Source organism: Nannobrachium achirus (assembly GCF_963921795.1).
Source record: "Nannobrachium achirus genome assembly, chromosome: 6".
Classification (NCBI taxonomy): Eukaryota; Metazoa; Chordata; class Actinopteri; order Myctophiformes; family Myctophidae; genus Nannobrachium; species Nannobrachium achirus.
This window is the reverse complement of record NC_137815.1, coordinates 48379413-48405828: the sequence shown is the minus strand read 5'-3', so window position 1 is coordinate 48405828 and position 26416 is coordinate 48379413. Positions and strand designations below refer to the sequence as shown.

At 40.8% G+C, this 26416-nt stretch overlaps 1 protein-coding gene across 2 annotated transcripts; it reads left to right on the top strand.

The window, feature by feature from the left end:
- Nucleotides 1–26416, top strand: nampt2 (nicotinamide phosphoribosyltransferase 2). 2 transcript variants are annotated; one of them, XM_080728546.1, is made up of 11 exons: nt 1–65; nt 6693–6828; nt 10843–10946; nt 12083–12211; nt 13221–13379; nt 16368–16498; nt 17519–17744; nt 19045–19164; nt 20228–20368; nt 22737–22862; nt 23459–26416. In XM_080728546.1, exons 1-11 carry the CDS (start codon nt 18–20, stop codon nt 23618–23620), a joined length of 1482 nt encoding a protein of 493 aa, XP_080584672.1. In that variant the 5' UTR covers nt 1–17; the 3' UTR covers nt 23621–26416. The 2 variants fall into 2 exon arrangements, with proteins under 2 accessions (XP_080584672.1, XP_080584673.1); XM_080728547.1 differs by lacking the exon at nt 1–65 and adding an exon at nt 1969–2028.

Below are 26416 nucleotides of genomic sequence, written 5' to 3'. Positions count from 1 at the left end.
GTCATTCATTCACAACAATGGCAGCACACGATTTTAATTTCTTGCTGGCGACCGATTCTTACAAGGTGAGTGGACCGATCATCGACCATGCATGCCCTGTGTCTCTACGCCTCTTTGACATGTTCCATCCGTTTATTACATTTGCATTGTTTCTGATCGGCCAGAAAAGACTGAATCTGTTTACAAAGATAGAGAGAGGGTCGTTGTATCGTCCAGACTTGGGGGGAAAAACTCCTGTGCGTTGTGATGTAAACACAAGGCATGTGCAATACATTATTGCATCATGCCGGGTATATTATTGTCTAGTGTGGTGGGAAAAGTACTCAAATGTTTTACTAAAGTAAAGGTAACAATACTGCAATGTAGAAATACCATGTTACAAGTAAAAGTCCTGATATTCAAAGTGTACTTGAGTAAAAGTACTTTTCAAATGTTCAAATAAATGTAGTGGAGTAAAAGTACAATATTTGGATCTGAGATGTAGTGGAGTAGAAGTGAAAGTATAGGAGATTGGACATGCTCAAGTAAAGTAGAAATACCTCAGAATTGTACTTAAGTACAGTACTTGAGTAAATGTACTAATAGTTACTTTACACCACTGATATTGTCTCTTATAATAGGTGAATGTGCTGTCATAAATGAATGTGTTCAGTTCCATATGCAGTTCACACACAGTGTCTCATTTGGTCGGTGAGTCTGGCAGAGCAAGAATTCCCCCCTAAGCATGCAAACATGCTGTGCTGCATGTTTTGTTCTTCTCCAGGCAACATTATTTGAAGTGAATATTAAATCCAGTCAACTTCAGTTGGTACAGTAGCTGACCATACGTACAGTAGCGTACAGTATTACTATTGACATTTTGCCCTGTCCAATCAGGCTGGGGTCAAAGTAGCCTTGAGTGAAGACTGTCACAGATGGATTTTATCTTTAGTTATTATGCAAATGTAAAAATCAATAAAATACATCTATGATAGTCTTGATCCAAGGCTAGTCAGTGGCAAAGCATCGCAGCATAATATCGTAACATGTCTGTAATGTAATCTTACGTCATGTAAGCTTATTTGAAATGCAGCATTTGCATCATCAGGGTTGGTTGAGTTCACTTACATTTAGCAAAGGGTTGACATTTTTGCCTGCACATTCCCTCACCTCGACTGACGTTTATATGGCAACACAACAGCTAAAGTTGCTTGTTAAAATTCATCACACTACATCAAGTAGTGTAAATCTCAAACCATTTGGTTTGATATTTTGTGTTATTCTATTACAAGTTTCTGTAGCAAGCCTTGGTAGCTTTTAGTTTCACTTCAGGCAAAACAGAAAGTGTAGCTGTAGGCGCCTAGTCTCTCAAGAACAGCCTCAGAGAACGCTACGCGAGAGGCCGACCGATAGGTGTCGCCCTTTCTTCTTTGACGATGGGTTCCCAGATTGGTAGGCGCCTGCCCTGAACTGTTTCAAAGGTCATTATAGTGAGCCTAGCCTACCCCAGTGATTGTGGACACAGGAAGCTTATAGTGGCACATAGCATACGCTCACACACACTCAGCTCAGTGACTTTAAATGTCAGATGTCACAGTTAGATGTCACACATCTGGTAAAATGCCAAAGGTCTTGATGATGACGGCCTGGCTGTAATACTGGCACCAGTGCTAGCTGAACCCCTGAAAAGGCGGAGAGAGGGGGGGAGGCTGTCATCATAATGGCATAAATGCAGTTATCCCGGGACCACCAGTGGTCCTTCAGGGGGTTCCAGGTGGTCCCCAGCTAAATGATGGAGAGTTGGTAACCAAATGGACCTATTAGATCTTTAGAAAAATGATTTAACGTTCTCAAGGGTTAAATTATTGTTAAACATCTGAATAACTTAATTTACTATAAGTCTACGCAATAAGATAATGTAGAAGAATTGTTATTTTGGTCAACGTTTGCCTTTTATCTCTCCTATGGTACCAACATCAATACAGAATGGAATTGAGGGCAAAACCGTATCCAACGACAACAGAATCTTCTACGTTTCATCAAATGGTGGTCAGTGGCTCAAATGCCCAATAAATAATGGACCTTGATATGAAAAGGGTTGAAAACCACTGGCATGATGTAATATATATGTATATATGTATATGGTGTAAGGCTACAGTGTTCTGTTTTCATGTGCCAATGAGAATGGGGTTATCAGCTTTATAGGCACCCCACCTTGATTTTCAGAGATAAGGGACTAAAGCACATCACATTGAACCCCCCACCTACTGCCTTATCATTGTTATACAACGTCTACAGAGAAAATGAAACCTAACTAGTTGTTTTGTAAAAGGGAGGCGGTGAAGTGGATTGCCATGGAATGGTGTGCACCTTCATGGCCTCAGAAAGCAAATCTTACTGATTTGAGTGACCCCATGCCATGACCTTTCATGACCACACAATATCTCATGATCTAATAGGTAGTTTGCCATTAAACACGCTGAGAATATTATGGTCCCTGTAGGATTGAACCCTAATTATTTTGTTGACCCTGTGACCTTTCGTGTAGAGTAGACCACGCTTATTCCAAAATGTACAGTTGCACACAAACTATTTCAAAATTAGATGGACAGATTGCTGAGACATTCGAGCTAAAGATAAGATAATATTTATTGATCTTAGAGGGAAAATACAGGTGTAATAGCAACAACAGCAGTAAGAGTGAAACACAGGAGGATGCACTCTCAACTATGTGAAGAGTGCAGACACTATTACCAATCTATTTGACCGATAATTTGTTGCCACTTGCCATGGTTAGCTCTGCTCGTTTTCTGTAGAATTCATGTCAAGGTGTGAGTGTGACCAGTGTTATTTGTGAATCGCCATAGTAGCTATAACACAACTACAGCATTTAGCATAATAGTCATAATTGTTTCCATGTTGAACAATGTTCATATATTTTCAAACATTTTCCAAAAAATCCAGAAATATAGCTGACCTACATAACAAGTGTTGTAAACGTGTTGATCAGCTTTGTCAATCAGCAATGCAAGGATTGAACCCTAATTATTGACCCTGTGACATTTTGTGTAGACCACCCTTATTCCAAAATGTACATTTGCACAAAAACTATTTCAAAATTAGATGGACAGATTGCTGAGACATTCAAGCTAAAGATAAGATAATATATACTGTGTCAGCATAAATATAAGTGTATACTACTGTCTCTCTGGCCTCCTGAAAGGTGAATTTTCATGGCAGTTTTGAAGCCCGACTCTCAGAACCTTCTTGTCTTCAATCGAAGATCTTCATAGTATGTGACGTCATTGAGAGTGCTGGGGCGTCCCTTCTCGGCCCCCCACAGTGTCCCCCTACATCCACAACATGAAAGCACTCTTCTTCCTGTTCAACAGGGCTTTCATCATGTCCACATTGGTCCAGGCAGGCTTGTTGTTAGAGAAGCAGCATATCTTTTTGGTGGGTCCAGTGCTCTCCTTGCATAACCTTATGCAATCTGTAATACAATGGGAGTGCCATCAGTGTCCTGGTGTGGACTCCCGCAACCAAGTCCCAGTCTGTTGACCTGTAGTATTCTCTCAAGTCTTCTACCAACTCCTCAGTCAGACCACAGCTGTACACTCCTGGTGGGGGTGGGCTGCTGAGTCCTAACAACACAGGCTTGTATGTTGGTGGGACAACCTTGCTCGGTTGTGGTCTCTGATGGGGGTTAGCATTGTCCAGGCTATATCCACTGAAGACAATACTCTTTTCTCGTATGATCTCGGGGGAATCGGTTCAGTACAGTGTCTGGTGTTGCCCTTTCTGACATGTACACAACAGGACAAACCCGTTCTCACATTGACACACAACTGTCAATATTTTGTTTGGGGCAGTTTCTAGAGAGATTTACACGTTAGCTCCTCCCACTTAAAAGCATGTGGAAGATGCAAGGATTCCTTTCATTCATATCTTTCCACAGATCATGACAGATGTGAAAACTAAATTTGAAATATGCTTAGGAATTACTTTGATATGCTGTCTCCCATTGACGCACCCATGCACCACAGAGGTTTTTCAGTGATCAAATCTCTCTCCACCTCGTGACAAAAGTGTAAATTCACTGGACATTGACCTGGTCCATTCACACATTGAGCCGTTTAGTCTTAATCAGACTTTATACATCGACTTAACTCAGGGGAGCCAGAGTCTGTTGCATGTCAGGCCCTCCCTGCTGAGTTGTACATTTGTGTTCTCAGACAAAGCCCTACCACCTAATGTCTAGATAACTTCCAGGTTACAGTGCGAATGAGGCTTAGACTCCTAATCTTTGGCACACTACCTTTTCTGGAAGCCGTGGTGATTGGTTCCACAGTGGCTCATTCTTGGGTTGTATAGGCTCTAATTTATGTAATCCATGGTCTCAGAATTAGTCATTAGCCAATAGCCCCCTGTTGCATAACAAGGGTTCCACAACAGTGAGGATGCTGATTATAATGTGGAATTGGATGCCTGCTTGAGGCCTTTCACCAGCCCAAAAAGTAGTGTGCAAGTATAGTAGGCCTGTTGTGTTTTGTTTTTCATTGAAACGCTGACTTGCGTAAGCGGCATAATGAATAACCAGCGTAACTAGTACACCAAATCATAACTGTACCAGACGCATACTATCAGCAATGGCTTTTGTCCTGATGAGGTTCATGTAGGAATGCATTTACGTCTACTGTCTTGGGTGAAGCTATTCTAGTTCATATCCGAGGATGCACAGTGGTCTCCCCCAACTATGTGCAGAGTGCAGACACCATTAACAATCTATTTGACCTATAATTTGTTGCCACTTGCCATGGTTACCTCTGCTCGTTTTCTGTAGAATTCATGTAACTAGCCCTTACCCGTTCAAAGATATGAGCTCCAAAATGATGTGCAGTGTGTGGGTTATGGGATGTGCACTGTGCACACAGTATATGAGGGATGGAAAGTAACTTTAACTGGTGCTTGCATGATGTACTGTAGGAGCATCAATGTAAGAAACCCGTTTCGTTTAATGGCTACAGAGATACTGTGCCCGGACCAGTAGGGCATGTTCATATATTTTCAAACATTTTACAAAAATTCCAGAAATGGCTGACCTACATAACAAGCTTACAACAAGTTGTGTGTTGTAAACGTGCTGATCAGCATTGTCGATCAGCAATGCTGATCAGCTTGTTGAACGGGTCACAAAGTAAGCTTGTAAGTTAGATATTTCTGCTATTAAAACCAAAACAAAAAAACAAGGGGCTCCCGCTGGCCTAGCCGGTCCAGGCGTATACCACATAGGCTCTAATGCCTGATTTGCAGGTTTGAGTCCCGATCCCCAATGACCTTTGCTGCGTGTCTCTCCCCATCTCTCTCCCCATTTCCTGTCAGTCTACTGTCAGTCCTATCAATAAAGGCATACAAAATGTAATAAAAATTAAAAAAAAGATTATGAAGCCTTATAACCAAAAATAAATCTTTTGGTAAAATTGTATTGATGATTATGTTCCAACGTTCAATGCCATAAACACAATTAAATCGTCAATTGCAAAATTGTAAATCGTAACCTTGACGGCCCTGTTCCCAGATAAGCTGTTTGACATGGGTGCGGGTCCTATAGGAGGGGTCTGGAGGAGGAAGAAATAGGGAAAAGGTATGCATCATGCATCCTTGCAGTCTTGTCCCCAAGTGAGGGGCTGCTGCTCCTGATTACCGTATTTAATTTGGGCCCAACCCACACAAAGAGAGGCCTGTGCTTAATGTTCACCCTACCCTCTGAATCCCAAATGAAAGCAGAAAACATGCTTACTGTACACGCCGGCATCACGTTGAACATCTAACCAGACGGTCCTCAGTGTTTATTTTGGAACATTTTTTCCATTTTATGTAGCGCAAATCTGATCGTCTGTACTGATAAGATTAGACTTTGATGTAACTGGCCTTACCCATTTAAGATCTAGTGCGATGCTTCAAAAAACATGTTTCTAACACTTTTTCTAGTCACGTGTTCAAATACTGGATTCTGATTGGCTAAATTCCGGAGGTTATGACAAAACAACTGCCGCAAAGTTGTATGAGGACTTGTCCGAGATCAATGCACCTCAGTGTACATCCGGGGACTTCAGGAGGTAGTCGGAACACCTTTCCCCCAACCAACAAATGACGGTGGCAACGGTCCTATGTTTACTAACGTGCATGCTATAGTCGCCGATTTATTTGGATCCAATGCAATCCGCCAACTTTAAAGCCCCTTTTCTCTGAACCTATGCCTTTCTGGAAGCGAACAGCCTCTATTTACGGCCGGAACGGTACTTCTAACTGACGTTAGCTTAGCTGTAAGCTAGACGCATGGATTAGTATGGAGTTGGCGCCATCTGTTGGTGAGTAGAAGATGTTGTTTGTGGAACTATCTGCTGTCTCGCGGAAGTTTTATAGGCAATAATGATTGTAACTTAAGATCCTTGCAAGTTACAACTATGTGTTTTCTTTCATGTATACGGGAAAAAGTGGTAGAAAAGCTATTTACCACTCGGGGTCGGACATTATGCTCTCATAATGTCCTGAGTGAGGGTGTTATCGGACTCGGCTGCGCCTCGTCCGATAACACCCTCACTGCGGACATTATGAGAGCATAATGTCCTCTCACTCGGGGTAAATTGCTTACTTACTGTCTACTGTCTGTCCTTGTTTAACCCTTGTGTCAATTTCTCTCTCTTTTCCAGATCACTCACTACAAACAGTACCCTCCCAACGTCAGTAAAATCTACTCTTACTTTGAATGCAGACGCAAGATAGGTTCCCAGTTCAACGAGGTGGTGTTTTTTGGTCTTCAGTACCTGCTCAAGAAGTACCTGACAGGTACAATATTTCCATACTTGACTATAAACAGCCTTGCTTTTACTTTAATGAGTTAATAGTTGAACAGGCCAACGTGGACAATATGGACAGGCCAGTATTATATCGATATTGTGATAAGAGATTAGACATTGTCTGGGATTTTGAATTGTCGTGATATTGCATAAGTGAGGTCTTTTCCTGGTTTTAATCACTTAAGCCCACTTTCAAAAATGCTCAATAATAGTGAAAATAGCCAACATACAATGTGTCACATCATGTTGTAAGCTTGTAGATGAGCTATTTCTTTCTCGGAAACGGAAATTAAATTTGTATTATGTTCCAATGTTCAATGCCCAAAACACAATTACATCGTCAATTGCAATCATTTGTATGACAATTAATCGTAAACTTTAAATGTATAATCGTGACAGCCCTATCTTAGCCTTGCCTGATAAAGGTCATTTGGACCAAAACGTTGGTCGCCTACTCGCAATAAAATGTTTTTAGTTTTTGCTGTAAGTTAAGACAGTGTGAATGATGCACTGGTTGCCTGCTCCTACGCACCTGTCCCAGCATGTGTGCAATAAGGACCTTTCTCTATCTATCCTACCGGAGACTCCGCCGTAGCCGGTCATCACATTTTTGGCTCAGGAATGCGACAAAAACAAAAATCTCCATGAATTCAAGGCTTCATGGGGTGTGTAATTGATAGGAAATATGTCATTGTTTGAGTTAACTACTCCTTTAACATGTTTGTTTAGCTTTAAAAAGGCACAGCTGTCACTCAAGTCAAAGATGGCATTTGAGTTTGATAATTTATAAAATACAGGTTTCAGGTGACTCACAAAATACAAGTTCAGTTTTATTACCGTCTAATACCATCTAATTCACTTTTAATATAATAATATAATAGATATAGATATATGTAGGAGTACTATGTAGTAACTGTCTTGTCAACATACGGCCCAGGGGCCTTTGGCCATCTCAATCCGGCCCGCCAGGTCCTCAAAGAAAAACAAAACGACCCCCTCAAAAATGTACATGCTGCTGTATGTTAATGGTTTTGAGAAAATTGAAATGAACTCGACTCCAATTAATAGTACCATAATTCATATTTATCATTTGAGTAATATACCTGCATTCCTCCATCCGTATGTACTCAAAGTGTTACGTTTATATCATAATAAAAGTGAAACAGTCCATGTTTTATAACATAATGCAATGTGTTTTATCAGTGACCTATGGAATGGTGCATATCAGATAAGATACAGTGTAAATGTATAGGCTCATAATAGTTTATATGGCATTGAAGTGGATTGTTTTATGCAAGCCATCCTTTTATTGTATAAGGCCAGAGTACACCAGAGTGATACAGTAGCGCCACCAGTACAGCTGAAAACATTTCAGTTTCAATTATAAGTTGTGAAAGCAAGTAGCCTAACTTATAGTTTATATGGCATTGAAGTGGATTGTTTTATGCAAGCCATCCTTTTATTGTATAAGGCCAGAGTACACCAGAGTGATACAGTAGCGCCACCAGTACAGCTGAAAACATTTCAGTTTCAATTATAAGTTGTGAAAGCAAGTAGCCTAACTTATTGTAAAGTAGTCTGGCATGTTTACTATATTCATGCAGTTTTAACATAATTCAGCACTATGTGTTTCAAGTTTCAATTCAATTGACCCTTTGTCAGCCTTCTGATTTGTCCCTGACTGGCCAACCAGAAAAATCATTCTCTTTTGCTACCTGGGTGGAGTTATGCAGTGGGACAAAGTCCACATTCTATCATTAATATCAATGGCGAGAGTGTAGTTTTAAATTGATATTTATTTATATTTTTATTTTATTTTTTGCTTTGTCATGATAAATAGGAACATTTTGGAACAAAATGGAGTGAATACACAGTGAATATTTGTTGAAATGATAAAAAAAAAATCGCTATATGGATTACTAGCCTTGCATAGACATCTCCTGCTAGACTGCTGCATTGTGCGTTGATGCGCGGTACGGCCACGATGCGGTACGGCGCGGTGCGGTCATAGTGATTTCAATAATTATAACGAATACGCTTCAACAAAAATGTAAACGCACAAAAAGCAAACCTAAGACAAAAAAGTAGGCCTAGCCTTTATTCATGCTATGCTCACACTATTTCTTATAATGTACCGGTATATATATGCAAATTCTTAAATGAATCGATTTTTACCCCAGCCTCAATTTATATGTCAATTAATAAAGCCCTGAAGTAAGGTACGGTGTCCACCAACACGTTTTCTTCATGTGTTTTGAATTGTTCACAATGGTAGTGCCGTGTTTTTGCAAACCCCAGCAGTGTGGTGAGAGGCTGTTCATTTTGCACTCGCTCGTTCACATCTGCCGTTTTTATCAGATTAAATATTTTCGGTGTTTGGAAGCCTTTTTAGTAGAGTGCCGGGAAAAAACACCTTGGTGGACACAGCCACTATTTTCCAGAGTTAGACTACTATAAGAATATCCAAACTGTTACAAACAAAATGTCAAACTTAAGGAAATATTTCTGGGAGAACCTTGCTGCATGTTTAAAGACAAATGTTGATGTCATTAACGATGAAATAATACATTGTGCCATCAATAGCGTGTAGTGCAGGCCTTAAGGGGAGCAAAATGCTAATTTCGTGCAAATCAATATAAAAGCGCCACATTTTGCACAGATGTAGCCCAGCACAAAAAACATTTCTTGGGCTACAAATGGCCCAGAAAACGATGGTTTAGTGATGAAAAGTGATGACTCATCACTAATCACAGTTTTGTGGGCGTTTTTCTGGGCCATTTGTAGCCCAAGGAATGTTTTTTGTGCAAAACAAATGCTTGCAATGGATTCAGCATCCATTGTTAGACCCCTCACATCCTACTTAAATACCCAGGAAAAAAAGGTTTTTCTGGGTATAAAAGTTTTTCTAGGTATTTTCCTCCTGTATAGAAAGTCGATGGGAGCCCAACTTGATTTGTCCGCTGTCATTAGAGTAAGCCCTGGGCTACGTCTGTGCAAAATTTGGCGCTTTTAGACTGATTTGCACGAAATTAGCATTTGCTCCCTTTAACTCATACCCTGCCAAAAAATATGTTTCTATGATAAAAACGTCTTTAAAACGTCTTTTTCACTATGGACCTCCCTGCCAGACGTCTTCTGAACGTCTTTTTTTTTAAATAATAAAAAAAAAAAAAAAATTGAAAAAATATTTTTTGAAAAAAAATTTTTTGGACCTCCAACAGTGTACTAGGCATGATCGCGATCGCGAAATTGCATGTTTAACCCCCATACCAACCCCATCTTTCAAACATGGCAGCCATGTTTGTTTACATTTGAAGAAAACATAAGGGCTCCTTTCTCCTGAATGCCTGAACGGATTTCCAAGCGGATTTTTTTGTTTGAAAGCTGTGAAAGCTGAAATCTGTGCACGAATGTGTGCACCAGCGTGCACACTATTTTTTTAACCCTTTGTTGGCGAACCGGCAATATAAGAGGTCATCCCACTTTAAATATGGCACCGACTGAGTTAAGGCCCCACACTAGTGTAGGTTAATCCACACTCCAACAGGCCCTCGCGTTGGCCTGTTCTATTATACCATGAAAACCTCTGCTCCTCCCTTCGCCATTTCCCCCTCGGCTTTACTACTGTATCGATAACAAACAAATGCTATGGAGAAAACGGCACTCTGTCCTTTTTTTTTTTTTTTTTTAAGATTGAAAAGTAGATGCTTCATGAGATGTCCAAGGCAGTCAGATAGGGAGGCTGATGTGATAGTGGCGTGGCGTGTTGTGGAATGTGTGAACAGTGACCTCTCTTACCCCGGGACCTGTTTGGAAAACCAAAGCACATTTTATTTACTCTCCAAATGTCATTAGGTTTGACTCTCACTCTTTTGTGTAATTTCTTGTTTTTCTGTCTGTGGCTGCATTGTGTTGTTCTTTGCTGTCCTTAGTTAGCTCTGCTGCTTGGCTCGGCTGGGCTCTCTGGCGGAGTCAGTGACTCTGCGTTCTTTAATCTCCACAGGGCAGGTCATCACAGAGGAGAAGATTCAGGAGGCCAAGCTTTTCTACCTGATGCATTTCAGGCAGAATGTGTTTGACGAGGAGGGCTGGAGGAAAGTCTTAGAGGTATAGAAAAAGTTGCACTCACTGAAACAGGTAGACATGCATCTACCCATACAGTACCCGTTTATATATCAAGTTTTATACCACTGGTTCTCAAACTAGTTTGGTTGCCGTACCCCCTTATTCATGGGTTGCATTTGTAGTCCTACACCAGCCATGTTGAGGACCAACACAGATGTTCTGATTGGCGAAGAACATTGAACAAGAACAGTTCTATGCCAATCAGACACATTGAAACACCTGTGTTGGTCCTCAACATGGACGTTTAGGACTACAAATGCAACCCATGAATACTGATATCTGAAGCCAAGTACCCTCTTCCCCTGACTACAGCATTTTGCTTATAAATTTACATCAAAAGTTCAGTTCCAATGCCAATATGTTCAAAATAAAACAGCATAATAGCAAATAAATATTGCTTTCTATTCAATAACAGTTATACTATTCAAGACTATTGATGTCATTTGGTTTAACAATTTACAGATGAGAAAGTTCACACAAAGACTGTCAATGTTTTGTCATTACACATAACAGTAAAATACATATTCTCATTTTATCCTGTACCCCCTTTAGTACCCCCGCGTACCGCTAGGGGTACACGTACTCCCATTTGTTTTATACCTTTTTCCCACCAACATTTGTGCACTTACCCAGTTTTATTAACCTGATAAAAATAAGCACCTGGTTGGCGTGTCACATAATGTGTCACAAATGTACCAGTGAAGTGCCTGCAGGTAGCTGTCTAGTATCACACAATAACAATCCATACCGATGATGACAATTATTGTTTTGGGATTGCTTGTGATTATTATTGAAAACATATTTTTAGGGTCAAATCTGTCAGTGAAATACTCGCACTGTAGAGCTCTTGGCCTCCATATATTTCTCTCCCTCTCTAATCAGGAGAAGTTCTCTCTCATACTATCACGCAGCGGGACTACCTGGGTGCCTCGTTTACATGGCTGATGGAACCAATAAAAGCCTGTGACAGCCGCAGAGTCATTTGTACCGGGAATGAGTGCCGATTGTAGCCTTTCCCACTAAACACAAAAGCCAGATGTTGGTCGGTGTAAATGGGTTTTTTTGTCAAGTGGGAAAGGGGCTTTGTACTTAAGCCAATGTGTTCGCTGTTCCCTCAGAAATATGATGGCCGCCTTCCTATCCGGATCAAAGCAGTCCCCGAGGGCAGGATCGTACCCAGGGGAAATGTGCTCTTCACAGTGGAGAACACAGACCCTGACTTCTTCTGGCTTACAAACTACATTGAGGTAAATATAGACTTTATTCTGCTCTGGGACACCCCTGTGTGGGGACTCAGTGATGGGATCAGATAACAAGTTGGAGCACAATAATGTAAACCTTAGTGAACTGTGTGTGTGTGTGTGTGTGTGTGTGTGTGTTTGTGCGTGCGTGCGTGCGTGCGTGCGTGCGTGTGTGTGTGCGTGTGTGTGTGTGTGTGTGTGTGTGTGTGTGTGTGTGTGTGTGTGTGTGTGTGCCAATAAGTAATTGTAATACTGTAGATCCGTGTTTGGTCAGTTTAATTTGAATATTCACTAGTAAGACGCCTCAGGGAGACATTATGCAATATTTATTGAACACAGAGGTTCTATTGCAGGGTATGGTCAGCTGTTTGATATCTGTCTCACTTTCCTTGTCTTTCTAAACCATAAATAGATAGACCTTTATTGACCCCATGAGGAAAATGTTGTCGCCATGGCAGTTACAGCAGTCATACAAAAGACCAAAACAACAGATAAGAACAAAGCGGATATGAAAGATAAGAAACACTAGAACAAGAGTCACATTTCTTATTAGTCCACGGAACAAGAACAATATCTACACTACATACATATCTGTCCTATCCCTTTTGCTCCTGTATCTCCCCTCCTCCAAACCCTGCCTGATTCTGTGTTAGCCTCACATACAGTAGCCATCACACTGCGTGGATAACTGCGTGGATAGAGTCTGGTTCTTCTCAAATTATTTTCTTTTTCAATGGGCGGTTACAAAAAGATTCAAACAGACTCTATTGGTTAGACCTAAAGGTGATACGCCTGCCCTACATTTGCATACTGGTCCCCTGGTTCTTTCCTCACAACTTGTGAGACATGAAATATGTGAATAACTGAGCGGGGCCAGACCTAATCTGCTGAGGGCATTTTCTTTGCAATGGCACATTCGTCTGGCTGTGCAAGGCTAATTCTGTGTTCTTTAAGTTTATACTCTCCTCATTTCAAACCCTTCTTTAACCACCCTCTCTCTCTATGCTGTGCGTAGACAATGCTGGTACAGATGTGGTATCCTATCACAGTGGCCACCATTTCCAGGGAGTTTAAGAAGATCTTGGCGAAGCACCTGAAGGCCACCTCTGGGAACCTGGAAGGCCTGGAGTTTAAGCTCCATGACTTTGGCTACAGAGGAGTTTCTTCACAAGAGGTCAGATTGGAGTCGACATTTCCACAAAGATACACTTGCAAGACAGGGTAGATTCTGAGCATAAAGTATAAAGTTGAGCATTATAGCTCCTTTTTTGTTGGTTAAATGAAAAAGAAAAAAAAAATATTCAGGCAGATATAGTACAAAATCGTCACCACAACCATTAGCACCAATATTACTATCTCTGCTACCATCACTATCGTTATCATCATCACCACCATAATACCATCATCAATGTATTATGTATGGGATAACATCTCGCTCAGCGGTCATTATCGAGTGATAGGAGCCCGACAGGTTGATATGCAGCATATCTGAAGGGCTCTGAAGGGCTGAAGGGCTCCTATCCTAAGAGCTGAAGGGGCTCCTATTACTCGATAACGACCGCTGAGCGAGATGTTATCCCGCCTATTGCACGGTTACTTACTAAATAAATTAATACATTGACCCAAGTAAAAAAAAAATATATATATATATATTTCCTTGCTTACAGAAGTGAAAGTGTTGCACTGGCCGCCGCAGAGCGCAACGTCGCCGTGACGCAAACAAGGAAGTGTTGATCAAATTGAATCCATATTTGGTTACTGCGTTGTCTATTTCTCGCTTCAAATGTTTTCAAAAACATTCTTGAGAGCAATGTTTTGTTGTAAATGACACTGTGTGTTTGTTTACATGGCTGACATGTTGTATACGGCACAAGATTCACGCAGTGCAGCCTGAGAGCAGCAGGTGTTCTGAGCCTTTGAATAGAGGGTATGTGCATGACATCATCGTACCCCGATGTTGTGCGTGAATGCCTACTGAGTGGCAAAAAACAAGAGTCAGTAGGAGTCAGTAGGAGTCAGTAGGAGTCAGTAGGAGTCATGAGGAGTCATGAGGAGTCAATGAGGAGTCAGTAGGAGTGAGGAGGAGTCTTTCTCAACGAGAGCTTCCAAACTCCAATGCTTCATGCTGCTTTATGTTTTGCCACTCAGTCTAGATGAGTGGCACATGATGCATACCCTCTATAGGCAGTGGTCTGTTATAGAGCGGAGCGGTTTGTTATCCGGAAATATCAGACCTCTGATTTCAGCGATTGACCAATCAGAATCAAGCATTCAAACAAGCCGTGCAATAAACTGTATTAAACATCCTCAGTCAAGCCATTCCATATCTTCACAGACAGAAATGCACATACTCTTCAAGTAATGTGAAGTATACATGATGTGAACATGCACGGTACAACAAGTATACGACTCAAACCTATGTTTTAGGCCCCAAAATGACTAGATAGACAGGTTTTGTAGCAACTTTACTTAAAAACATTTAAAAAATATTTTATTCTTTAACATAGTGGAAGAAATAGCCAATTTAACACATAGGTGACCACTCTTCCTTGGTGCCCGCCTTTCCTGTTAGTTATGGGTAAATGCCGTGGACAAATTCTAGGTTTGTGATAATAATAATAATAATAATAATTGTATTATGTGGCTGCATAAATGGATACATGAGTAACATTGTTATTTATGTTATGTTGTTAAAGTCTGCATAATGAGGCTGTCATCTCCTGCAGGCCTAATTTGTAAGCATTCATTCAGACTAGTGCCTGAAGCATCAGTGCTGCCAGAAGCATTATGATTGATGATACACGATACATTTCAGCCTCACTAATGGATTGAATACAATTACCATTGTGTATTAGCTTATGTAGGCTATATGACCTAAGAGGTGCCACAGTTGGAATTATTTATGTTGACTGCATTTACTTTTTCATCACCTATCAACCTAAATCATGTATGTTTTTATTTCATAAAATCCTTTACTGGTTACCCAGTAATTTGTATAATAGCCAGCTAATAGCTATTATATCAATAGGGGGATATAACAGGCTGATCTGACCTGTAGTCACATGCCAGAGTTGCAACACAGTGCCATGCATATAATATATGAAATGACCACAAAGAATGATACATGGTTGGTTACCAGCTTCATGGAACCAGTAATGTAACATTCTCTGTCACATGGATGTGTGTGCATGCATGCGTGCCTGCGTGCGTGCGTGCTTGTGTGTGCAGGTGGGTGTTCATACAGTATGTGTTGGGTGCACGTGAAAGCGTTAATGAGCTCACTCACATGCACACTTGCCCTAGGCCTTAACTGAATAAAGCTGTTTTAGGATTGAATTGTGACTAAAGGAGCAAATTGCCAGCGCATGATTATTTCACTGTGCAGTCTGAGAACCTCAATAGGATTTCAGGATTTCAATATACTTTGAGCTCAGCTGTTCTCTCACATGCTGTGCTGTTGGGGCAATGTTCAAAGAAGTGGCTCTGAAACTGACAAACTGTACAAGGAAACATTAGACTTGTTCTCAGACTCTGTAGGGTCACAATTATTACATAATAGTCTAATCGCAATTATTTGACATAATCGTCTAATCGCAATTATTTGACATAATCGCGATTATTTTTCATAATCGTTTCCATGTTGAAAAATGTATATATATATTTTTTAAAGTAAAAAATAGTGGAAATAGCAGATCTATGCGACGCGTTGTGAGTTTGTAGATTGGCTATTTCCACTATCAATGTTCTTTTTTAAGTATAAAGTTATCAAATATGTCAGTAAAGTCTTTGTATATTTAGGTTATGTGTCATATCTACCATGTGCAACTTCAAAACCTACAAGCCAAACAGAAATGTAATTGTCAACGACAAAGTCACAATTAAATCGTTAATCGCAATTATTTGAGTGACAATTAATCGCCATGTAAAATGTCATAATCGTGACAGCCCTAGTTCTCTGTGGTGCTGTAGATGAGTGACACTTCCGAAGCGTATTATAAATAGTGCAACAAAATTGTGAAAATATCCGTCCACAAGCTCGGTTATTTTAACGTAACGCCCAAAATGGGGATTGATTCGATTACTTATTGATTATTTTGTATATTGGATTTGTTTTATGAAGTGATGCATCTAACAGCTTGTGTCCTGCATGTGTTGTGTGTAGTCTGCAGCACTAGGAGGGGCAGCTCACCTGGTCAACTTCTGCAGTACAGACACAGTGGCAGGACTGCTGATGGCCCAGCGTTACTACAGCTGCCCAATGGCTGGCTTCTCCATCCCAGCAGCAGAGCACAGGTAATGTTGCATTGCTTGCTGTCTTTCTCTCTCGTGCACGCACGCACACACACACACACACACACACACACACACACACACAGCACATACAGTAGCATTGTGTAAACAGAGCTATGTCACATTTTGTCGTTATACGGCATATGTGTTATATATATATATATACCGTATTTTCCGGACTATAAGGCGCACTTAAAAGCCTTTAATTTTCTCAAAAAACTACAGTGCGCCTTATAGTCCAGTGCGCCTTATATATGGATCATTCATCGACATTGACATTCCCTTTAGCACAGCTCCATCTGTTTGATGCATAACGCAACGGTAGCGTCTATTATGTGCGCCTTATAGTCAGGTGCGCCTTATATATGAAAACAGTTTGAAAATAGACCATTCATTGACAGTGCGCCTTATAATCAGGTGCGCCTTATAGTCCAGAAAATACTGTATGTATATATATATATATATATATATATATATATATATATATATATATATATATATATACACAGGGTATAAAGCTTTTTAGAACAAATAGCAGCAATCTTTTGCAGTTGCTGACAAAAAGCAGCAGTTTTCCTCAAAACGATTTTAAGTAGTAAACCTCAGATTTCAAATGTGTTTAAAGGTAACAGCTCTATGTGCAGTAGGTCTTGTGGTCACTTGTGGTTTGCGCGCACAGCCACACGCACGCACGCACACACACACACACACACACACACACACACACACACACACACACACACACACACACACACACACACACAAACACAGCATTTAGTGTCTGTTCAAAAAGCGACTTTGTTATAAAAGAGATGACGATGATGTGGTTTAAGGCCCTTTTCTCTGGAACATGCCCCCCTTCTACTGGCCTGGCCACAACTTTTCTTTAGTCTACTGTATGGTGTCTCCCACTAACCTTTCATAGTAAGCAGTCTCATTGAAATAATAACGAACACAAACATTTTAGGCTATATATTGGTGCTGCTTCTCATTTATACTCCCACTCTCCTTTCTCATCTCCAGCACCATCATCTCCTGGGGTAGGAGTCGGGAGAAGGATGCCTTCGAGAGGATACTGGACGAGTTCTCCACAGGGCCCGTGTCCGTGGTCAGTGACAGCTATGACATCTTCAAGGCCTGCAAGCACATCTGGGGAGACAAGCTGAAGGAGCGCGTGATGGAACGCAGCCAGGACTCCTGCCTGGTAATCCGACCCGACTCAGGAGATCCTGCTGAGACTCTCCTCGAGGTAAAGAGGAATCACACGGCAACATTTGTAGGGTTAATTCACTCCGTTAATTCCCTTTATTTTGTTCATATTTGCACTCTCAGGGGAGAATTCACAAAAGGATGTGTGGAACCCACAAAGGGCATTTTCAGACGAAAGAGCTTCAAATTGCAGATTTTTTGGTCCATTGGCTATAATACAATTTACCGCTTTGATTACTACGTTGGCATTTTCCATTTCCAGCCTCATGCTAGGCTTGCATAATGCCTTGGTACCAGATCCACTCCACAGTGACACACAAAGTCACACAAATAGTATGGCACAAAGCCACTATTTATATTTTGCCACATGGGTAATTGTATAGTAATCAGATGCAAAACAAGTGCACATTCTAATCAGTGAAACTTTATGGTCAAGTTTGCACTGGCATATTATGGTTTTATTACACCACCGTATATTGTTATTATGTTGTTCACCCTTGGCCTTATGACTTTTTCTGACCATCTGAATATTACAGAATTAAGACACCATGGCACCAATAAGAAGTCAGGTGTCTTTGAGACACCTGACTTCACCTGAAACAGGTGTCGCAGAGTCACGGAGGCCCTGTGGACCGCCTCCAGGCAAAACATAATAATGTGTAATAATAATAAAATAACAGATTATTAGACCTATTTCATCCCATGGGGGAAATTCTCCCAGTTTTCATTGTCTTGCTCAGGGACATTTTACTGCGGCTGGTAATCGAACCTGATACCTTCTGCTTCCCAGGCAGGCTCTCTACCCATTAGCTATGGCTGTCCCTATCGCTTAAAGTTCTATCCTAAGATCTAAGATGAATCTTCCCTGTGTGTAACAGTGTTTGCTTGACAACACAAACAAATCTACAAGATATCCACGTGTAAAAACAATGATAGGCCTGATCAATGTTGTTCTATGTTGACATCCACTCAGTGCTGTTACTTGATTTAATATGCTGATGAAATGATCATATTTAGGTCAATTAACGTTGCGGCCATCTGAAGTTATACACCGTTCTGCAAATAGATGGGGCCGAGCTATTGTGAGAGTATCTATGTCTACTATGATCCATAGACTTCTGTCGTAAACAGTGGATATTCACATAAAATTCAAACATTTATTGCCAAAACCAACGTACAGTTAATTTGGTATTCGTTTCTGTTCGATGTTGACATTTTTAGATACAGTACATCAATTAGCAGGTCTATATAAACTACTATGTACAGTATGTGTAGTAGAATGGTTATTGGCGATTGGAGAGGTCTCTGATACCTGCCCTCCTTTTTACCTTTCTTTTTAGGTCATCAGGATTCTAGAGGAGTGTTTCGGATGTGTGGTGAACTCTGTCGGTTACAAACTTCTGCCTTCTTACCTCCGCATCATCCAAGGAGACGGCATTGACCTCAAGTCAGTGGAGGAGGTCAGAGGAAACACTCACTCTTTGTTCATTGTTCCCCTCTGTATCTGTCTCTCTCATTCCCCCCCCACCCCATTCTGTCTCACTGTATCTTTCCCTCTCACTCCCCCTCAATCTCTCACTTTATCTGTCTCTTTCACTCCCCCTCATTCTCTGCCTCTATCTCACTCTTTTCTTTCTATTATCATCTTTCTCTTTTTCTTGCCCTTTCTCACGCACGCATGCACACACACAGACACACACTGGAGTAATAGGGAGGTCAGCACAGGCGAGGAAGACTGACAAAGCGATAGCGCATAATGGCGCCCATGGTGGGTGTCGTGTGTGTGCCTACATGCCTTTGCCTACATGTCGTTAAATGGTGGCACATTCCCCATGTGCCATGCTCGTTGCTCAACCAGTTATTTCACATAGCAGATAAGTCTGCCAGAATCAAATGGATGCTTTGGAAGTCATCTTGAACAAATAAAATGATATATGGCAGTTCAGTTCCAGTTCTTCCAGACACTTCTATTTGACTGCTGTCTTTATTTTCCCTGCGGTTTCATCAAGCTGCCAACAGAAGTCAGCCTGACATTTCACTCCGGCTGAAGTTCTTCCCAGAACACTCTCTCCCCTTTGTCTGAAGTTTCTTTGTTGTGGCCAAGGCCTTATCTTCTGGTCTCGTTTTAATCTTAAAAATGCAATGTATGATCCTCTGTCTCGTTGAGTATCCTACCCATAGAAATCCAACAGCTGTGTGTCTGTAGTTGTGGTGTCTGCCCTGCTGTGTGTACCCTGACTTGAAATCGTACGAGAAAAAAAGAAATGCTATTTGTTCCAAAAAGCTTCATACCCTGTATAGTACATAACAACAAAATATGACATAGCCCTGTTTACACAATGCTGTACCCCCTCCAACTGTATATATGTTCCCCATTTTCAACTGTTTTTAATATATTTTGACACTTGCTTTGGCAATGTAAACGTATGTTTTCTCATGCCAATAAAGCTCCTTTGAATTGATCATTTAAATTGACCGTGAGCCTGTGTGTGTGTGTGTGTGTGTGTGTTTGTGTGCGTGCAGATCCTCCAGAAGTTGACCGATGAGGGTTGGAGTGCAGAAAACGTCTTCTTTGGCTGTGGCAGCTCTTTGCTGCAGAAACTGAACAGAGACACACTCAACTGTGCCTTCAAGTGCAGCTACGTGGAGAGCAACGGCAAGGGGGTAAGTACGGCATTAGTGTGCTGTCAAGGTTCAAATACATTCCATAATCCCAAGGGGTTTCATTGACATGACAGCATATGCAACATAGTGGTGTAAAGAGAGAGTGGCGACAACGGAACTCCAAAATACTTCATGTCATGTATCAAGTTTTGTGTGTCCTGTAGACACAAATCAATTCATTCAAGTCCTCCCTGTGGGCCTTTTGAATGCATTATACAGAGAGACAGAATTGTGCCTTTTTTTGGTCAGTAGTAGACAATAAATGCTTGAATTTACAATATTTATATAGCACACCAACATGTACAATATGTACTGTAGTCATTTTGTCCATGAAAATAAATGAAAGAATTGCTAATATTTGAGTGTGAACAGCTAATGTTACCTGCCTTGTTGATAAAAAAAAAAGAATGGAGCTTGCACAAAAACAAATGTCACCGACTTGTTTTACACATGTAAACTTGGTTAACAAGCATATCTGATTGTTTCCACGTCTTACCGTTTAAAGCGAATCACAGCTGGTCTGTTCTGCAACTCTATTGCACTACTAGTGTTTTGTCCTTTGGAATTAATGTAGTTGTCAGTACTCTGTCTTTTGATTGATTGATTGAAGACTTTATTAGAAGTTTGCATAGGAAAAGGTACAGTTTCATGACGGTACAGTTCACTGTTACAAGGTCTACTAAAAGGAGATCCATGAAAAGACTAAGCTTATTTCCACAGGAAACCATTTAAGTATCTCATATAACATTGAATGACAGACGAATAGAACAAAGTACTATGCAGTAGATATGTAAAGAAAAGAAAAATGAGAGAACAAAAAAAGAGTCTAAACAGTAAGTAAGTAAGTATATACAAAGAAGGGGCAGGGGAGGGTAGGGTTGGGCTAGGTTAGTTTTTTTTACCAGTTGCGATGTTACCAGTTAAGGTGTCTCCACACCAAACAGCTTACAAGAAACTCTTTCCTACTCCTGGCAGACTGGCAGTCAGTGGCATTTAGTGGCACAAACTAAGCACAAACTTGAGTCGGCAGAAATAACATTGTTTTTGCATTGATCTCAGTCTGCCAGTCTGTTGCCAGGTCTGCTCATTATAAGCGACTTTGGGTCTTCCTGTAAAGTTGCTTGTAACTATTCATAGTTGCGGGTTGCTTTTGTTAATGTTTATTTTCCTTAGTGTAGTTGATTATTTGGGTCTTGCTTCAAGATTATTAGCTGATGTAATAGGGCTAAAGTGGTAAAAATGGTCGCTTCTTTTGGGCTTGTTTTCATAAACAAGTTTGCTTGTTTCACTCACAAAATGTGTCAGATGTGGCAACACACTTCAGCCTCGTTTGCAAACAAACGGTGCGATGCAGTGATTTCTCTCTCCATAGCACTATTACTAGTGTTGCTTTGGAGTTGATTAGTATAGGAAATTGAGAGTTGAGATTGTAAATATGCTATTTATTTCAAATGTGCGACGAGGAAATGTCTATGGCTTATTTAGGCTTGGTTTTGCAGCAGTAGCAAACTAATGGTCCATTCTACAACTCCCTCGATTCTACCGACGGCCAGGGGCGACTCACCAAAACTGGGAAAGTCCAGTCTTCCAGTTTTCCGTCGATACTGGTCGATAGCGTTCTCGACTCTTTGCCGAAAACCTGCCGCTGAGCTCCCTGTCGGCAACAGACGCTCTCCGCGTTCTTCCGCCGCCGATTCGTGGCCGAATCTGTTTGGTTAAAAGCCAGCTTTAGAAGTTAACTTACAAGTTAGTCTGGCCGTCAGAGTTCACCCTTGAGCATTCTGGAGGGGGTGTTGCAATTGTATTTAATTAAACAAAACACCTGGGGCGTCCGCTGGCCTACTGGTCTAGGCACATACCACATAGGCATTGATGCCTGACAGCGTCGCCGGTTCGATTCCCGATCCGGACGACCTGCCGCATGTCACTCCCCATCTCTCCCCCCATTTCCTGTCAGTCTACTGTCCTATCGAATAAAGGCATAAACGGCCAAAAACAAATCTTTAAAAAAAGAAAGATTAAAAGAAACACCTGTCATATCATCCATTTGCACTTGATGACGCCTGTTCTTGATACGATAGCATCTGAACATGGATTTGCTGTACTGTTACTCATTCTAATTAGCACAAGGCTTAGTTACATCACATCCTGTGCATTGGTAAATGTGCGTTAGTTTGGTTCTTTGGGAGATTTTGAAATTCTTTGGTATTGCAACAGTCTCTGGATAACTTGTTCTTTGTTTGAAAGTTGTTCTTGCCGGGCCTGTGGTTTCTTAAACCCTCCCAGGGTCATTGTAAATGAGCACGACCAGCACATGCCCTTTATTCAGTACAAACTAAATAAACCCTTCTATTGTCTTGATGTCTAGATGGACGTGTACAAGCAGCCTGTGACTGACCCCACCAAGGGGTCAAAGAGGGGTCGCCTGTCACTGCGGAGGAACTCGGATGGCTTCATAGAGACCATAGAGCGAGGGGCAGGGAAGCCAGAGGAGGTCAGTCAGTCCTTGAGCTTGATCGTGTCTTATGACATTGTGACGACAACCATTAATTTGGTTCAGAACATGTGCTACTAATAACTGAACTTTGAATTGTACATTTTCTTGTTCAATACTTGTATTTTTTACAGGTAATAATGGCATATATCAAGTGATCTCTCTTAATAGGATGAGCTGTTTCAATTGCAGATCGTGCATTCAGGCATTAGACAAAATTAGGCAAACATATGTATGGGGACATGAACAGAATGCATGATGACTGCATGATACATGTATACCAGGGTACAAAGTCATACCAGTATAGCCTGGAACCAGACGAATCCGCTGGCGCAAAAAAATAAATTGGTCTGATTAGTCAGGCTATGCAAGGCTAATACCAGTACTGCACCCAAGCCTTAATTATATTTATGAAGTATGGCAAATGTTCCTTTCCGACAAGAGACGATCTACAAGCTTGCATTGCAACGAGTTGTGAACTTCAGCTCTTGTCAACAAGAAACGAGTTCATGTAAATATTCCAGGGTATTTCAGATGCAGAACCTCATCCCGCCTCATTCATCTCTCTCTCGCTCACCCTCCCCCTTCCTCCTCAGGACATGCTGGTGACGGTGTTCGAGAACGGCACCCTCCTGCAGGACTACTCCCTGGAGGAGATCAGGAAGAACGCACGGCTGGGCGAGGAGGAGGTGAGCCATTCCCAGCACAACCAAGACCAAGTGCTACTCCACAAGAACATCATCAACGGGATCCACTAACCAAACCTTGGCCCGGGGACACAAAAAGCCTTTCACCTATGCATATCACATGTTGATATTCTATAGCATGCACCCACTGAGATTTAGAGAGTGATTGATTGACTGATTGACTGACTGACTGGTTTTTCATGTGCATGGCACCATAAGGACCTGACCGCATGAACCAGTGCTGTCACTGCCAGAGGCAGTTTGGAAGACACGCAGCTGTGTTCTTATATGGCGTATTTTCGGTATCAGCCGAACAACGAGGGCGTCTATCAGAAAGGTTGCTCAGTCAGTTAGCGCACACACTATGCTCTTAGTGAGCACGAAGACCCTGGATCGAATCTTACCCGATTATTGTCTCGCATGCCCCCTCTCCCTGCCGTTGGTTTCCTGTCTCTACACTGAAAAAAGAATCTTAAATATAAATCATCTATGTTCGAAATGTATGGTAAAGGGATAGTTTCTAAGTGTTCAATGCTTATTATTGGCAATCAATTCATAACAGTCCAAAACAATGACAAATATTGTCCGGAACCCCTCCAAAAAGTACTGCCTTTGTTTAACAAACGCACAATGTAGTGTCCAAATATGATTATAAATGTTTTAAAACATTTACATAAGATTAAAAATGTTTATACGTGATAAAATAATTAGTTTTGGTTTAGCCTCCCAAGAGAGGTGGAATTGTAGAATTTGCCACCATTAACACCATTCCATTGTATGAGACCATCCTAGAAACCCCTGTAGCTCTGTAGATTAAATTTACACCTGACTACCGGTACCGATAAGGACATAATGCAGGCTTTCCATTCAAGCCGTGTTCAGTGGACAGGAACAATGAAAACTATGGCTTTCATTGGTTTTTGTTCTGTCTTTCCTTATAATTTAGCTGGATTGTCACATGTCCATGTACTCTTTGATTAAAAGGCAAACCAGCTATGTGATCAAGACTTGTAGAAATTGTGTGAGCACTGGCTCTCACAAAACCTATATTTAATTTGGATCTTCGGACTATTGTGCAAATATATTTTTTTATATATTTTGACAAACATTTTGAAAGATAATATGCATGTGCAAAGACTAAGAGTAAAACTGAAGAATAGACTGCAAACATTGTATCGCTCTTGTCAGAAGTTGTCACTAAAGGCTATCTTATGCCTCTGTCTCGAAGTGTCACTGTTCTTGCTAGCTACGTCGTGGGCACCTACAATGTAGCTATGACACCTCAATGCTGAAGCATGAATCATTCTTATGAAGCTAAACACTGAATCAAACACCACCCCCAGAGTTAGTCACACAGAGGAGGCATTGATAACATCAAATCAGTTCTAATTATGCAAGCTCATAATGTGTTCCACTCATACTTATTGTTATTGAAACACAACCCTCGTTCCTTGGTTTAAATGTGATATGCCGATATCCAATATTTTTTGCCAAACAAAAAAACAGGCTGAATATATTCAGCCCCAACGATGTGGGTTACAAACAGACAAAGTGATTGGAGTGATTATCACGTAAAGGTCATTGGTTCAATCCCTCCTGTAATCTGTGTTGAAGCAGTGTCCCATAGAGGCTTTTACTCCAGAATAAGAGAATCCACTCATCCTTAAATTAAGGGCTTAATGCATACAAAGTCGCATGAGTTACACATCGAAAATAACATATATACAATCAAACAATGTGTCCTGCTTTGATGTATTGTGAGCTTGTAGATCTGCTTTATTCTGTGTGACACAGGCACGCAACTACCTATGAATCCAGTGTTAATGTCCAATGTTTATAGCAGCCATAAACACTATACCTCCACATTTTGTAAAACAAGTTAACCTAAACCATAACACTACTACTTGACTAAGTACACAGCACAGGTTTTTGTCATAGACAACGGTAGTGCACACAGAAAGTAGCCGATCTACAAGCTCACAATGCATTACCTGATTTTGTAGATGTTCAGCGAATGACACTAATTAGTCAGTTGCTCCAGTTGAATGTGAGTTTGGCATTATCTTCCAATGCATGTCTTTCTTTCAAAAGATGTCACACACAAGACAATTGACTTAACTAACACTTTTCTTTAGGCTGTAATCGTAATCGAATACTGTTGGCAACTATTTGTGAGTTTCCTCCCAACCAGCAGCCATTGCATTTTTGTTATTTTAATGGAAACTATGTATTAGATGTTCATTTAAAATTGTCCATTTGAGACAGTCTTTTTTTTTTTTTTTTTTTACAGTTTAATTTCACCAGCAGTTGCTGGATAATTCCAGCAAGCTCCAAATTCTAAATTACTTGAAGTGAATTTATGCTTTGGAAAGTAAACTTGCTATATCTAGAGTGAAAGATGGTCTTACTTTAGGATGTGGCGGGTTTTAAGGAAAAGCTACTTTGTTTCGGTGCACAAATCTCTCACTACCGCTGCATTTTGGGGGATAAATGTGGTTCTTTGTTTTAAATATTTATTCCCTTCAATCTATGGTGTGTGAGGCAATTTCTTCTTGTCTTCTTCCTCTGTAAGCCAATTTCTTGCTTTTGACTTTGTTGTAAATATTTAATTGCAAATGATTCAGTATGCCTTCGGCTTCAGGTCAAAAGCCTGCTGCCTTGTGGATTTCATGCTCATGTTCTGTGTATATTGATCCTGTCTGAAGTAGTCATGTTGTGTGCGACATTGGACAAAAAGAAGTTATCTCTACCTCTTTCTTTTTTCTAATATGTTGCATTACTAGCATTGGCACTAATGTTTTATAAATATACTGTATAATGTATAAATATATTTTGTAAATATATTTTTGGGAAATTCTTTGCTTTAAA